Source organism: Symphodus melops, assembly GCF_947650265.1.
Source record: "Symphodus melops genome assembly, chromosome: 6".
Classification (NCBI taxonomy): domain Eukaryota; kingdom Metazoa; phylum Chordata; class Actinopteri; order Labriformes; family Labridae; genus Symphodus; species Symphodus melops.
The window spans coordinates 13,264,918-13,278,814 of NC_136696.1; the positions used below are offsets into that span (position 1 = coordinate 13,264,918).

The following is a 13,897-nucleotide window of genomic DNA, read 5'->3' on the forward strand; positions in this document are numbered from 1 at the left end:
GTAGCGAAAACACCGGGAGCAAAACAACTACTTAACTCCATATCAACATGTAGCAAGTACAGTTCATGCTCCCGTTGTCTCCACTCCTTTGACCGACGCCTCCTTTTTAAAACGTTTTTAACACGTGTTTTGTTTTTCAGATAAAAACACAGCCAAACGATCCCTATTACGTCCTCTTCGTCCGTTTGTTGACTCTGGAATCACGTTTGATCTCGAGAGGCTTTGTGAGATTTCCCGTCTGATCGGGGGACGTTCGCGAGTGGAATCGGTTCGTGTGTGGTGTGTTGATGTTGCCGTGTGGCCACACACCACACACTGTACGACCAAAACTGTAAAACCTCCGATTATTTATCGCCACGTGTGTGGTCTCTAAAGTTTTGGAAATCGGCCGACAATTTTAAAATCCTGCTGTGTGAACCAGCCTTTACGGCAGGATTTTAAAATTGGCTGGATTGACATGCCTCATATTTACACAATATATGACTATCTTTCCTAAAAATGTATTGCCTTTGATTTTCATTAGATCTACTGCTATATTATTTTTTTTTATAAACAAAAAGCAGAAACACAATCATGTTTTTATTGTCTGCTTTTGTATTACATTTCATTGCTGTTCCTTTTGCTCTACTACAATCCAAGTGTGATAATTGTATGAGTGGTTGTTGTAGTTTTTTTTTGTTGACTGAACACATAGGCCTTAATTAATAAAATGTCTGTACTCGAACTACCGTTTCCCCTCAATGCAAAGCCATTTCATCTGTCAGTTAAACGCAACCTTACGAGGGCGCATGCGCAGTACGCACGCGTGCTAACTCGTTAGCGTTCAAAGTGTGTGGATAACTACGCTTCAATGAGAAACAAAAGCAGGCCCAAGCTTGTCTAATGCGGTGGTTTGGCTTCGGTTTCAACGCATTTGGACAGATACATGTCCACGCCAAACCACCAACAGGAGATAGTAGCGACGCTGTAAAAGTGAGTATCCCGACAGAGCTAACAATAAACGGAGACTGCTGCTTGAACGCTGCAAAAGTTACAGCAAGCTGGAGTCGAAGAGCATCTGCTCATTTGGATGGTAAGTCAGTCAGTGATAAAACAAACCTTTATTCAGACACTTAAACAAATCCCAGCCTGTATATAGTGTTGATGTTTTATTTCTGCTCACCGTTTATCAGGGGACAGGTGTGTGTGCCTGGCAGGATTCAGTGCAGTTCAGTCCGAGGACTCTTTAGTGAAACTCAGCAGTGGCTGTACAGATGTCTTCATCACTGAAGCTTACATGACCCTCGCTTTCCCGGACAGAGTTGAGTCCTGGGATCTGCAAAAAGAAGTGGAGACTCCGGCATGGAGCATTGTAATAAATACACAATCGGAAACCACAGGTAATGTCATTTTTACAATAGGCCTATTTATCCTCTATCATACCTGAAATACTTCCTTTAGGATATAACATTTTGCTGCCTTTTAGGACCCCCTTTGAGTCTCCCATTGGTCCCTGGGGGTTACATAGCCATGAAACCACCTCTCTATCGCTCCTTATCACCACATCTTAAAGCCAAGAGTCTCTCACTGAGTGCAGAGCATGCCATCCTTCTCACTGCCTCTGGAGCTGTGTACACATGGGGACTTGGCAGGTACATACAATACTTGCATCCTTTTTTTTTTTTTTTTTAATGTAGAATGTGATCAACAAGATCTTCATGCGCACTCTGACCTTTTGCATTTGGATGTGATAAACTGACAGCCATGGTCAACTGGGGCATGGAGGCCTTACCCCTGAGGAGGAACCCAGAGCAGTTGAGGCTCTCTGTGGGTTACCAATGAGCTGTGTTGCTGCAGGAGGTTGGCACTCAGTATGTATCAGTGGTGAGTGTCCTACAGGATGTTATAGTGTCAAAGTTTATAGCATCATCTTGACCTTTGAATATTGACCTTAAATGACTCTTTTTTTCAGATGGAGGTGACCTTTATGTGTGGGGCTGGAATGAAAGTGGCCAGCTTGGACTTCCATCACGAGGTTTAAGAAAACCTCTGCAGCAGCAAACAAGCCAACAAGCAGGTAAATCTGTTTCCTAACTAAAAACATTCTAAAGAAATACAGAATGTGATATAGTTTACGCCTATAAAACCCAGATTTTTGATACAAACATTTCAGCAGTATCTGTTAATCAGGCTGCAAATTGGTTAAAAGTGAAAAACAGATGAGTGTTTGCCAGGTTCTATGTGTTCTCTGTGATTTTATGTGAAAGGATATCCATGTTTTCCTTTAAATGTATGTTTGAAATTATAAGGAACATTAAGTAAATTAACTCTGTCATCAGTGTATTGCACTTTAAACTAAGGTATAGGTAGAATTTGAGTTATTGGAAATGCTCAACATACTCACACCATTCTATTAACTTTTTTCTTGTTTGTTACCTGATTTGCTGCTTGTATTAGCATCTTTAATTAACTAAATAGTCCTAAGCACTGAAATTCTAAATACACAGAAGCAGGAGTACCATGTCAGCATGCCACCACACCTCCTGCCAAACAGCCACAAGAGGGAGAGAAACATGAAGAGGTATTCATATCAATCCAGGCGTTCCCAGCTCTGCTGGATGTCACTCCACCATGTGAAATCAGGACTGTAAGCTGTGGTTGCCGACACACAGCTGCCGTAACCAGTAAGAAACCTAACTTGACAACTGATGCACAATTTCTTGACAAGTCAATGCCCTCATGATCATTATCTCAAATCTTCTTTAAAACAGCTAACGGTGACCTATACACATGGGGCTGGGGTAAGCTTCTTAAATGTAAAACCTACATTGTTAAACAAATTAATATCCTTTAAATGTTGTAGCATTGCCAATATCAATAGGTTATCTTTAAGCACAATTTAAGTATGTCTTAAACTTTCATCTTTTTTTCTGTTAATATTTCAGGTGACTACGGCCAACTTGGACACCAGAGTTTATTCAGTTTGGATGAGCCCCAGCGTGTGGAGTTTTTCAGGGAGCAGCAGATGTGTGCGGTTGATGTCGTGTGCGGAGCTTGGAACACTTTTGCTGCTGTGGTCAAGGTGGAAGAAAAAGCTTCTACTTAAAATTAAAATGGGATTCCCTTGATTAGTCGCACACTGAATTTCTGACAGGGTACCAGCAGGTGTTTAATACTACGAAAAAAATCCAATGCTTTGAATCTAATGTATTCTGCACACAGGACATCCCTTCTGTCTGTTGAAACAAAGAACTTTTATAATAAAATGTTTTTGGAAATATTTTTAATTTTCTTTAAAGAAATCTTTAAAAAATCACAGATTTATATTTTACAAACAGTGCATTTACTACATGTCAATATAATTTAAGGAAAACATCTCAAATTGTTCTACTAAAAAATTAAAGAGTTATGGAGTAATGCTTTTCCACATCTTGCTAGAGGTCTTCACAGCACAATCTTGAAAGAACTGTTGGAAACCAAAGTATTAATAAAAACAGAGTAAAAAACAGACAAGATTTTGAAGTTTAAAAGCGCATGCAGTATCTCACAATGTGAGTACAACCCTCACATTTCTACAAATTTGAACATCTTCACTTAGGAGTGGACTCACTTTTGTAGCCAGCAGTCAGCAGACATTAATGGCTGTGTGTTGAGTTATTTTACGGGGAAAGTAAATTCACACTCTTATACAAGCTGTACTTTACATTGTGTCAAGGTTGTCAGCTTGTGGTGTCCCATGAAAAGATATGATCAAATATTTGCAGAAATGTGAGATACTGTATTAGTGATGAGAGTAGTATGATTTAGAGTCACCTGACAAAATCTGGTGATCTTGAGATGACATGCTGAAACTCCGAGAGGTTAACAGTCCCATCTTTGTCAATGTCGGACTCTTCAAGAATCTGAAGAACATATTGGGGGGGGGGGGGGGGGGGAATAAACAGCTTGGAACCAAAATGTGTTTGAATTTTGTAGTTTCCCCCCCTTACTCTCTCAAATACTTATGGAAAGACTGAACTCACATTGCCGATGAGCTGCCTCATTTCTTCAGTCGTTAGTCTTGTGTCATCTGTCTCACCAGTCAGGCAGTTCACTAACTTCTCCAGATCACCACAATCAAGAGTTCCATCATCGTCAAAGTCTGTAAATATCATTAAGCATAATACAGTAACTTATATCACTGTCTTTAAATCAGTAACTACATTTTCTTAATCTTATTTACCAAATATACGGAATGCATAGTGGGATTTGATTTCCAGGGTAGCAGAGTCACTGAAGGCACTCAAGAGGTCGAGGAAGTCCTCGAATGTCAGGCTTCCATCTTTCAGCTCAGATGTGGAGAAGACGTAGCAGATTCGTTTCCTGAAAGGGTTGGACTGTGACGGGAAAAGGTACAAAGGTCAGTTCAGTTAATCAGTACTTGTAGCACTTCCTCATAGACATGCAAAGCAAATAAATTCTCTACTTTCAATTAACAATGTATGTAAAAAGGCAATGAGCAGCCAACATAGTCTAGTTTAATGTGAAATATATTCTCACCTTTAGCTCTGGCAGAGTGAGAATCCTTTCCATTGGTACTCTTACATTTGGATCATCTTTCTCATCTTTTGTGAGCAGTTCAGTGAATCTCTTGTGAGCACTAAACAAAAAGCTTCATGGTTATTCAGGAAAAGCAGTGCTAGATTGATTACAGTCTTATTTTGATTTAAAAAAAAAAAAAAAAAAATGCAGGATCACTTACAGAAGAATTTCTTGCTTTGTCAAAAATGTCAGCTCCTAAAAGTCCAAGTGGTCTTTATTAGATTGACAACAGCTACAGGTAACTTAAAACACTGTTTTTGTTTTATCTCTTTCAATAATGCATGCAGACTTGTGACATTAACTATCTTTACTGGCGTCATGACACTACTTCACGAAATTCCCATTAACAGTGATAGGTTTGACTTTAAGCAGAATAATACAACTGCCGACTTTAAGTACATTTTAAAGTGCTTAAAAGGCTAAAATGTAGCTTCTACTTTATTCTTGGGTTTTATTACAGGGCGTAACAACAACTGCATTCAACTTAAAGGTACTCGGTAAACTTTTCAAGCATAATACTGTACGTTCCTTCTAGAGATCACTTTAGGTACTTACTTGGTATTCTGAAAGCAAATCCTTGCCAAGTTGACTTGCTGTAGTTCCCATCTTGATATTATAAACTTAAAAACGACTTCTGTTTATGGTAACTCACCCTTGGCGGACTGAACAACTAGTTGTTTTTACATGGCGTACTTCCGGTATCACACTGAACCCTTCCCTTTCCTTTTTGGGCAGCAACGGTTTCCATGGTGACGGATTTGCAAGCGGCTACCAGCATAGCTGGCTTCGCTAAAGGGCTGCAAGTAATTTAAGGGAATAAAACGGGTCATGTTTCGTCGAAATTCGCCGTTTAATTAGGTTATTTGTGTGACATAGGCAACGCTTGCAGTCATTAATCTAGTTTCACACTGCGGTCTTGCTTGCAGTTAACTCAAAATATTTTTTAAACTTCGGTTGGCCGACGCAAAAGTTAGATAAGGTGTACGTTCATCACTGCGGTCAATCCAGCCTCCACTGCGGAAACGATAGAAATATTTCACGCTATTTTAATATGCATCTTTAGAAAGGAAAAAACGTGGAGAATTAAACATACATTTGTTCCACCTTTTTAAAATGTATATTCTGTACTGACAGCGTATGCCGTGCAGCAGGTTATTTTGTGGTTACCTAGCTATTATAGCCTATAGGATAACTTTTGAAAAACAAGTAAAATTCAAACTGTCCCAGTCATTTGTTTGTAGATCTTAAGATCATTGTTTATTAGGCTGAGCCAAAAAAAAACCCAAAAAAACCCAGCATCAAAATGTTTAAATATTTTATAATTACTTTTAAACATTGAAAAACAAAGATGAGATCTTATTAACAAAACTACAGCTTCTGTAACAACAGCATTGCAAACATGTTTTTCTTAACAAAGCTGAATAAAGATGAAAAATAGACAAGCAATTCAACAGGAGGTTCAGGAGATGATAACTTCAGGCTGTGAGGAGTTAAGCTCCTTGGTTTGTCTCCCAGTCTGTTGTATCTGAAACACACACAAAGAGAACGCAAATGCAAAATGTCAATGTGGCAGAGATAATCATACAATACTTTTTTTTTTCCGAATTCCTACTAATAATTTAGATTTTGTACCTTTCATTTTTGTTCCTTCTTTAGTTTCAGCTGGAACACCGATTCCATACTCATTTTCTGCAGTGATTCTGAAGAAGTAGATTCCTCCCTCTTCCAGGTCGGACACCTTGTAGGACAGTCGGCGGCATTTGTCTGTTAGTCTCATCCATCCTTTTCTGCTGATGTCCCGGATATCTACATGGTAGTGCTTGACAGAGGCTCCTCCCTCGTTCTCTGGGATATCCCAACAAACAACAGCAGAGTTCTTTGTCACATCCTTTACTGCTACATTTGTTGGTGGACCAGGGGAATCCAAAACCCTAACATTCAGCGTCAAAGAGGCAGATCCAGCAACATTTTGCAGCTTGACTATGTACTTGCCAGAGTCATCACGTGTTGCTCCTTCCACTGTGATTGAGGTCATAGAGTTGCACATGTTGACCAATCCTCTGACTCTAAGGTCAACATTTGCTTTGTCCCATGTCACACTGGGAACAGGTTTGCCTGAGAATGGCACAGTCAAAGTGAAAGAGCTACCCTCTTTAACAATCACGGTCTTCCGCATCTCAGGGTTTATTTCAAACCTTGGCTCCTCCTCTCTCTCCATTGCAACTTCAGGTTCTGTTTCAGGACTGGGCTCACTGATACCAATCTTGTTTATTGATCTGACAATAAAAATGTACCCTGCCCCTGGTGTGAGTCCAGTGACTGCAAACTCTGTTTTATCTGTGTTTTGAGTACCAACAGTCCAGTCATCTTCTGTGGATTTTCTGTATTCAACTTTGTACCCAATGACTGCTGCTCCACCATCAAACAGCGGTTTGGTCCATGAAAGAGTGATGGAACTCCTGGATGAATCAACTATAATGGGTTTTGCAGGAGGGGAAGGTAGAAACTTTGGATCCTCTGCCAGAGTCAGAGGGCATGGAGAACTTGGTTCACTTAACCCTGCAGCATTCTCAGCAATAACTCTGAATTGATACTCACATCCCTCATGCAGGCAGAAGGCTTTAACACGTAAGTCATATACTGGTTTCTTATTAACACGAACCCAGCGAACACTCTGCTTCTCCCTCTTTTCTATAATGTAACCATCGATGCGGCTGCCTCCATCGGTGGCAGGTCTCTTCCAGCAGATAGTCATAGAATCGTTAGTTACACTTGTGACCTCAACGTCCATTGGAGCAGATGGGATTGTAAATGGATCTGTGGCCTTTACAGGCTCACTTTCTAATGTTTCCCCCTCCCCATACTTGTTGACTGCTCTTACCCTAAAAAGATATTCATTTCCTTTGAGCAACTTGGTTATTTTGCAAGTAGTTGCTATCATGTCACCATAGACAATGACCCAAGCTACACGGCTGGTCTCACATTTCTCAACAATGTAGTACATGACCTCAGCACCACCAGTCTCAGGTGGGGATCCCCATGACAAGGTACATTTTTCTGCTGTGAGTCCAGAGACTTCCAGAGGTCCTGCAGGTGGTCCTGGCCTGTCCAGGACCTTGCAGGTAACAGCTCTATTGGTTGTTCCTCCAATACTCTGTAAGGTCAGAGTATACTGTCCAGAGTCTTTCCTAACACTTTCTCTGATAAGTAGAGAAGTATGTGTTTTTGTTGTAGTAATTTCAACCCTTCCCTTGGTGCAAATATTTCTACCATTCTTCATCCAAAACACAGAAGGGTTAGGGCGGCCAGATATGTCAGCATCTATTCTTAGGAGTTCTCCTGCCTTTACAACAACCGCTTGTCTAAATTTGTCCTCCATTATGATTTTAGGTGGCTCTACATCATGCTGTACTGTAACCCTTCCTGTAGTTTCAGACGGTGCACTAAACAGCTCAGCTGAATTTTTGGCAATCACACGAAAATCATACTGTTCACCCTCTGTGAGGCCAGTCACTTCCAAGAAGGTGTCCAGTAGATTTGTAAAGTTACATTTCAGCCAACAACCATCTGGAAACTGTTTACGCTCAACAACATATCCAGTTATTTTAGCCCCACCATCGTATTCTGGTTTGTCCCATGAGAGAGAAACTGAGCTATTACTTACATTGGTGACTGAAAGGCTGCTCGGGGGATCACACTGGTCTCTAGCTGCTACAGGCTCAGATGTTTTACTGCATGGTCCAACACCAGCCAAATTCTCAGCATAGACTCGAAACTCATATATCAAACCTTCTTCAACACTTGTCACCTTAAAGTGGTTCTCAGTCAACACATTTCTGTTTAACTTTGTCCACAAAATACTGCTTTGATCTTTGCATTCAATGTGATAACCAATAATAGGGCTACCACCATCACTATCTGGCTTGCACCATGCAACTGCCATGATGGACTTGGAGGCATTAACAACATGGAGATTTATTGGGGGACCAGGTGGCTTGAAAGGATATTGAGCAACAGTAAGTTGTGACTCAGCAAATTGACTTTTGCCGTAACGATTCTCTGAAGCAATGCGAAACTGATATTCAGTACCCTGCGTTAGGCGAGAAATCTTGATTGATGTTCTTGCAACTGTAGCTGACACAGTCTGCCATATTGTGCTGCCTGTGTCTCTCTTCTCAACAACATAATTGCTTATTTCACATCCTCCAGTATAATGCGGGGGCTGCCATGACAGGGATATAAAGTCAGCGCTCACTTCATCCACACTGAGGTCACTTGGTGATCCAGGTCTTTCAAAAACATTGATATGGATTTCAACGGATGTGGTTCCAACTGAGTTTGCTACGGTCACCGTATACATGCCAGCATCTACTCTGGTTGCATCTTTGATAGTCAACTGGGATGATATATCAGATGTGTACACATTTACCCTGCTTCTCTCTTTCAGCAAGTTGTTATCTTTCTTCCATTCTACAGTTGGTGGTGGTACACCCTTAAAAGGAACATCAACCTTTAAATCATTTCCGGCCTTCACACTGAATATGTTGGACAGCAAATTGATAACTGGCTGAGCACTTGTTTCATTAACTGTAATTGGTAACAAAAGAGACTTTGGTTCACTTTTTCCTTTTTCATTAACAGCACTCACACGAAATAAATATTCTTTTCCTTTAGCCAGCCCATTAACAGTCACTTCATGTGCTTTACTGTCTGAACATGTGGTCCATAAGTCATCCCCCTTGGCCTGCATTTCTACAGCATAATACATTATTTTGCTTCCTCCATCATGGTCTGGCTTCTCCCAAGAGATTCTTGCACTATTGCAAGTAATATCACTCACTGTGATTTTGCCAGGAGGAAGTGGAGCCTCAGACACTTTAACAGCATCTTTGATCTCTGCTGGCAAGCCAGCGCCAAACTCATTTACAGCAAGGACACGGAAATAATAGAAGCATCCTTCCTGGAGGTTTTCAATTTTGCATGAGTTTCTCATACAGTTGCCACAAACACTTGTGAATGCCTTTCTAGCCTCCTCTCGTTTTTCTACAATGTAGTGTGAAATCTTTGATCCTCCATCAATGACAGGTGCCTCCCAGGAGACTGAGACAGATTCTCTCTTTACATCCACTACCTTTAGGTTAATTGGTGCGCTGGGGGAGTCCAATACTCTGACATTGATGAAAGCTGACTTTGAACCACTGTAGTTCTCAACAGTCAACACATATTTTCCAGTGTCATTTCTATTGACATTCTCAATCATTAACACTGTGTAGGAGCTTGTCACCTCAATCTGAGCACGCTCACTTATGGCACCACTTTCCTTTGACCATTTAACCACAGGCTCTGGTCTACCCCTGATATTGACAAAGAGACGTAAAGTGGAACAGGCTCTAACACTGACAATCTTCCTCAAGGCACTGTCCAGCTCAATATCTGGAGCCTCCAGTTTTTCAGCAGCTACCACAGTCCCTGGCACATCCACTGGCTCTCCAACTCCAACTGCATTTATCGCACGTATACGAAAATTGTAAGAAGCATTTTCTCTCAGTCTCATCACAGTGTAGTTTGTGTTCTCTACCCCCATGTTTGGTGTGCATGTGATCCACTCATCTTCCATTGATTCCTTCATCTCAATAGCAAACCCACTGATGGCTGCTCCACCATCATAGATGGGCCTTGACCATGACAGAGACACAGTTCTGCTGGAATAGTCTATCACCTTTGGGTTGGTCGGTGGACCAGGTGGGTAGGAAGCTTCACACACTTTGATATACTCACTTGGTTCACTGGGTTCACCAACACCACCAGCATTCTCAGCGAATACTCTAAACTGATAGTAATGTCCCTCAGCGAGGCCTGTGCATCGGAAACGCAAATCATTTAGTCTTCTCTTGTTGCATTTAGTCCACCTTACACCTTCTTTGTCACGTTTCTCCAGGATGTAGCCATCAATTTCTGAACCCCCATCAGTCTCAGGCCTTTCCCATGTTAGCACTACAGAGTCACCAGTCACAGCACTCGCTATAGGGCTAGAGGGTGGACTAGGTGTTGTAAATGGATTTTGTGCAATGAAGGGGTCAGATTCCAGGAATTCCCCAACCCCATATTTGTTCATTGCGGCAACTCTGAATATGTATTCTTTGCCAGGTACCAGTTTTGTCACTTTGTAACTGACAGCTTCAACGTGAGAATCAACACCTGTCCATGTCACACGGCTGGTCTCCCTTTTTTCTATGATGAAGTGGGAAACACTAGCACCACCATCATTTAGAGGGGGGTTCCAGTGAAGATTACACTTCTCTGCACTGACAACTTTAACTTTCAGAGGTCCATCCGGAGGACCAGGTCTATCAAGGACTTTCACATTAACTGGGATAGATGTAGTTCCACCAATGTTGCTGAGGCTTAAGAGAAAGTGTCCTCCATCTACTCGTGTAGAGTCCCTTACGATGAGAGTTGTATGAGTCAGATTGTTTTTGACCTCCATTCTTGGTGTAACTTTATCAATTTCTTTTCCGTCCTTTAGCCAAGTTACTTCGGGAAGGGGCTTTCCAAAGTAATCAGCATCAATGATGAATGTCTCACCAGCCTGAACAACAGAAGTGCTCTTGAACTTAGGATCAATGAATGCTGTGGGTCCTTCAATAACATCCTGAGCAATGATCGTTACACTTTCTGACGGTGTACTCCAAACACCAGCACCATTCTTAGCAGTTACCCTGAACTCATAACTTTGGTCTTCTGTCAAACCGGTGACTGTAAACTGATTCTCAATAACATTTGTGAAGTTTGCCTTTATCCATCTGCCATCTGGGAGCTCCTTTTTTTCAACAACGTAGCCTGTAATAGTGCTTCCACCATCAAACCTTGGTTTTGTCCACTGAAGTGTTATGTTCTCTCTGTTAATAATAATAGCTTCAGGTTTACCAGGTGGATCACATGGGTCTCTTGCCACATAACATTCAGATATTTTGCTTGCTTGACTTAGTCCAGCAGTATTCTCAGCAAAGACTCTGAATTCATACTCAATGCCTTCCTCGAGTCCACTTGTTTTAAAGCGAGCATCAGGTATAACAAGCTTGTTCAGTTTTGTCCACAAAATGCTGTTCTTCTCCTTACGTTCAAGATGGTAGCCAATGACTGGGCTTCCTCCATCTTTGGCTGGAGGTTCCCATTCAACCACCATATTATACTTTGTCACTGTGGATGTGAAAGGGATGCCAGGAGCACTGGGCACACTGAAAGGATATTGTGCAATCACGAAAGGAGAAGTGATAGCAGTACTCTTCCCATACCTATTTTCTGCAAATACTCTAAATTGGTATTCATTTCCTGTCTTCAGTTTGGTGACTTTAATTGTATTTCTAACTGTTGTCACTGACACAGTTTGCCATTCAGTACTTGAGATTTCCCTTTTCTCCACTATGTAGTTGTCTAGCTGGCACCCTCCTGTGTATTCTGGGGGCTCCCAAGAGATGGTCACATAGTCAGATTGGATCTCGTCAATCTTTACTGGGCCTTTTGGAGGGTCAGGCCTTTCAAGAACAACTACTGTGATTTCTCCTGTATATTTTCCAACACTGTTGCTTGCAATGATAGAGTATTGACCAGAGTGCTCCCTTGCAGCATGTCTGATATGAAGAAGTGTTAATGAAGACATGTTTGAAACCTCAAGCCTGGATGTCTCTTTGACTGCCAGGCCATCTCTTTTCCATTCAATCTTTGGTGCTGGGTGCCCAACCACTGGGATCTCTACCTTCAGCTCTCCACCATTCTTGACAGTAAATGTGCTCAGAGTTATCTGGAGTTTGGGCTTAATGGCATTTTTCACATCCATGTCAGCAGCAGGTTGGACCATGGGGTCAGGTTCAGGCAGGCCTTGTGTGAGAAATTAAAAACATTAAATAAAGAGTACATTAGATAGAGTCACTGTGTAGAGTCAGGATATATATGTGTGATTAGTATGGTTCTTCCAATTGATTATGTAAGATGTAAAATGGGTTACATTCAAAACCAAAATCTGTTGAAGGACTCTAAAATTTGATTATTTATTCTGCTCTCTTTAATTTCATTTATTCTATATTGTGAAAATATCAGATGTCAAAACATATTTAGTAGCTAATAATAAGGTGTGACAGAAGACATTTTTCAAAAAAAAAATACTTGGAAAAAAAGGCCTATGAAAGCATTAATTTTATTCCTGACCTTTGCCTGCGTTATATATGAGACAAATTAATCCAGTTAAAAGCTCCCCCAAGTCAATACATAGATATCTGAACCAAAATCAGTTAGTTAAAATTCAAAACTTTACAAATTGTCTTTTTAGTCAGTGATATGATGCATAACATACCTTGGTAGGCCACTGTTGAAGATGACTGAGTTTCAGTGTCTGGTGTCACATTTATATTTAGAGTGTGAGTTTGTTCTTCTGCTTTTTCTCCCATCTAAAAAAAGAGTACGATACAAACTGTCAGACAATAAAAAATATAGACACGCTGACATGATCAACACAGTATGTTCTTTTTTTCTTTTTTTTAAATCTTTCTTAGGCTTTTCTGTTTTGGTTTTGTTTATAAGGTAGAATATAAAGTTGACATGAGTAGAGAATCTAATAAAAGTAAGACGAAAATAACATTTGTGTTTCACAACAAGCTAATATCTAGGCTAGCTTAATGAGTGCAATGGGTTGGTAATAGACACTATGTTGGTGTTTAAAATAACTAGAGGAATTCATGACCAAACTGCCATCTGTTCTACCAAAGCCGATCAAACTGTTACTGTCTTACTCTTACAGCTCTCACAAGGATGAACCATTTCACAAGAGGGCAAGGCAAGTTTATTTACATAGCACATTTCAACAACAAGGCAATTCAAAGTGCTTCACACAAGACATCAAAAGCATCATGACAGAGGAAAGAAAAGCAACTTAAGAATTCTTCAACAATTCTGGCTTAAACGGTTAAATTTGTTAAACACAGCGGTAAGTACTTACGTCATGGTTGCTTGCTTCCATCTTTTACTTGTCCTTATGATAGTTCAGCTGATCTGCTGGCTGAGATGCATTGACTGTGGTGAGCCCTTGAATCTTGAGGCAGATATACACAGGTCTGCCAATCACTGCCTGCTTTATCTCTGAAAGCATGCAGAGACTAAAATAACCATCATGCCTGATTGGCCAGCTGCTCATTCTTTCAAGTTAGTTGAGCCTACATGTGTCAGCTGGGAAAAACTGGAGAGCTGCTCAACAGTTAAATATTGCAGACAGACTATTTCAGTACAGGGGGGTTTACAATAAGGCTTTACTGTGTGTTATCATACCTTTAGTCACATACTCACC

The 13,897-nt window shown here is 40.8% G+C and overlaps 3 protein-coding genes across 3 annotated transcripts; 1 reads left to right on the forward strand and 2 right to left on the reverse strand.

Annotated features, from left to right (window-relative positions):
• Positions 1-755: 755 nt before the first annotated feature.
• rccd1 (RCC1 domain containing 1) lies at positions 756-3,448 on the forward strand. The gene is made up of 8 exons (XM_079346304.1): positions 756-1,072; positions 1,173-1,379; positions 1,466-1,631; positions 1,742-1,863; positions 1,952-2,056; positions 2,487-2,663; positions 2,751-2,780; positions 2,925-3,448. Exons 1-8 carry the CDS (start codon positions 883-885, stop codon positions 3,083-3,085), a joined length of 1,158 nt encoding a protein of 385 aa, XP_079202430.1. The 5' UTR covers positions 756-882; the 3' UTR covers positions 3,086-3,448.
• Positions 3,246-5,272, reverse strand: cib1 (calcium and integrin binding 1 (calmyrin)). The gene is made up of 7 exons (XM_079346305.1): positions 5,116-5,272; positions 4,721-4,755; positions 4,519-4,618; positions 4,202-4,355; positions 4,002-4,120; positions 3,793-3,881; positions 3,246-3,445 (listed from the first exon to the last, which is right to left on the reverse strand). The coding sequence occupies exons 1-7, from the start codon at positions 5,164-5,166 to the stop codon at positions 3,424-3,426; spliced, it is 570 nt and encodes a 189-aa protein (XP_079202431.1). The 5' UTR covers positions 5,167-5,272; the 3' UTR covers positions 3,246-3,423.
• Positions 5,157-13,675, reverse strand: LOC306825509 (titin-like). Its single transcript, XM_079346300.1, has 4 exons — positions 13,553-13,675; positions 12,911-13,004; positions 6,193-12,438; positions 5,157-6,085 (listed from the first exon to the last, which is right to left on the reverse strand). Exons 1-4 carry the CDS (start codon positions 13,571-13,573, stop codon positions 6,051-6,053), a joined length of 6,396 nt encoding a protein of 2,131 aa, XP_079202426.1. The 5' UTR covers positions 13,574-13,675; the 3' UTR covers positions 5,157-6,050.
• Positions 13,676-13,897: the final 222 nt, after the last annotated feature.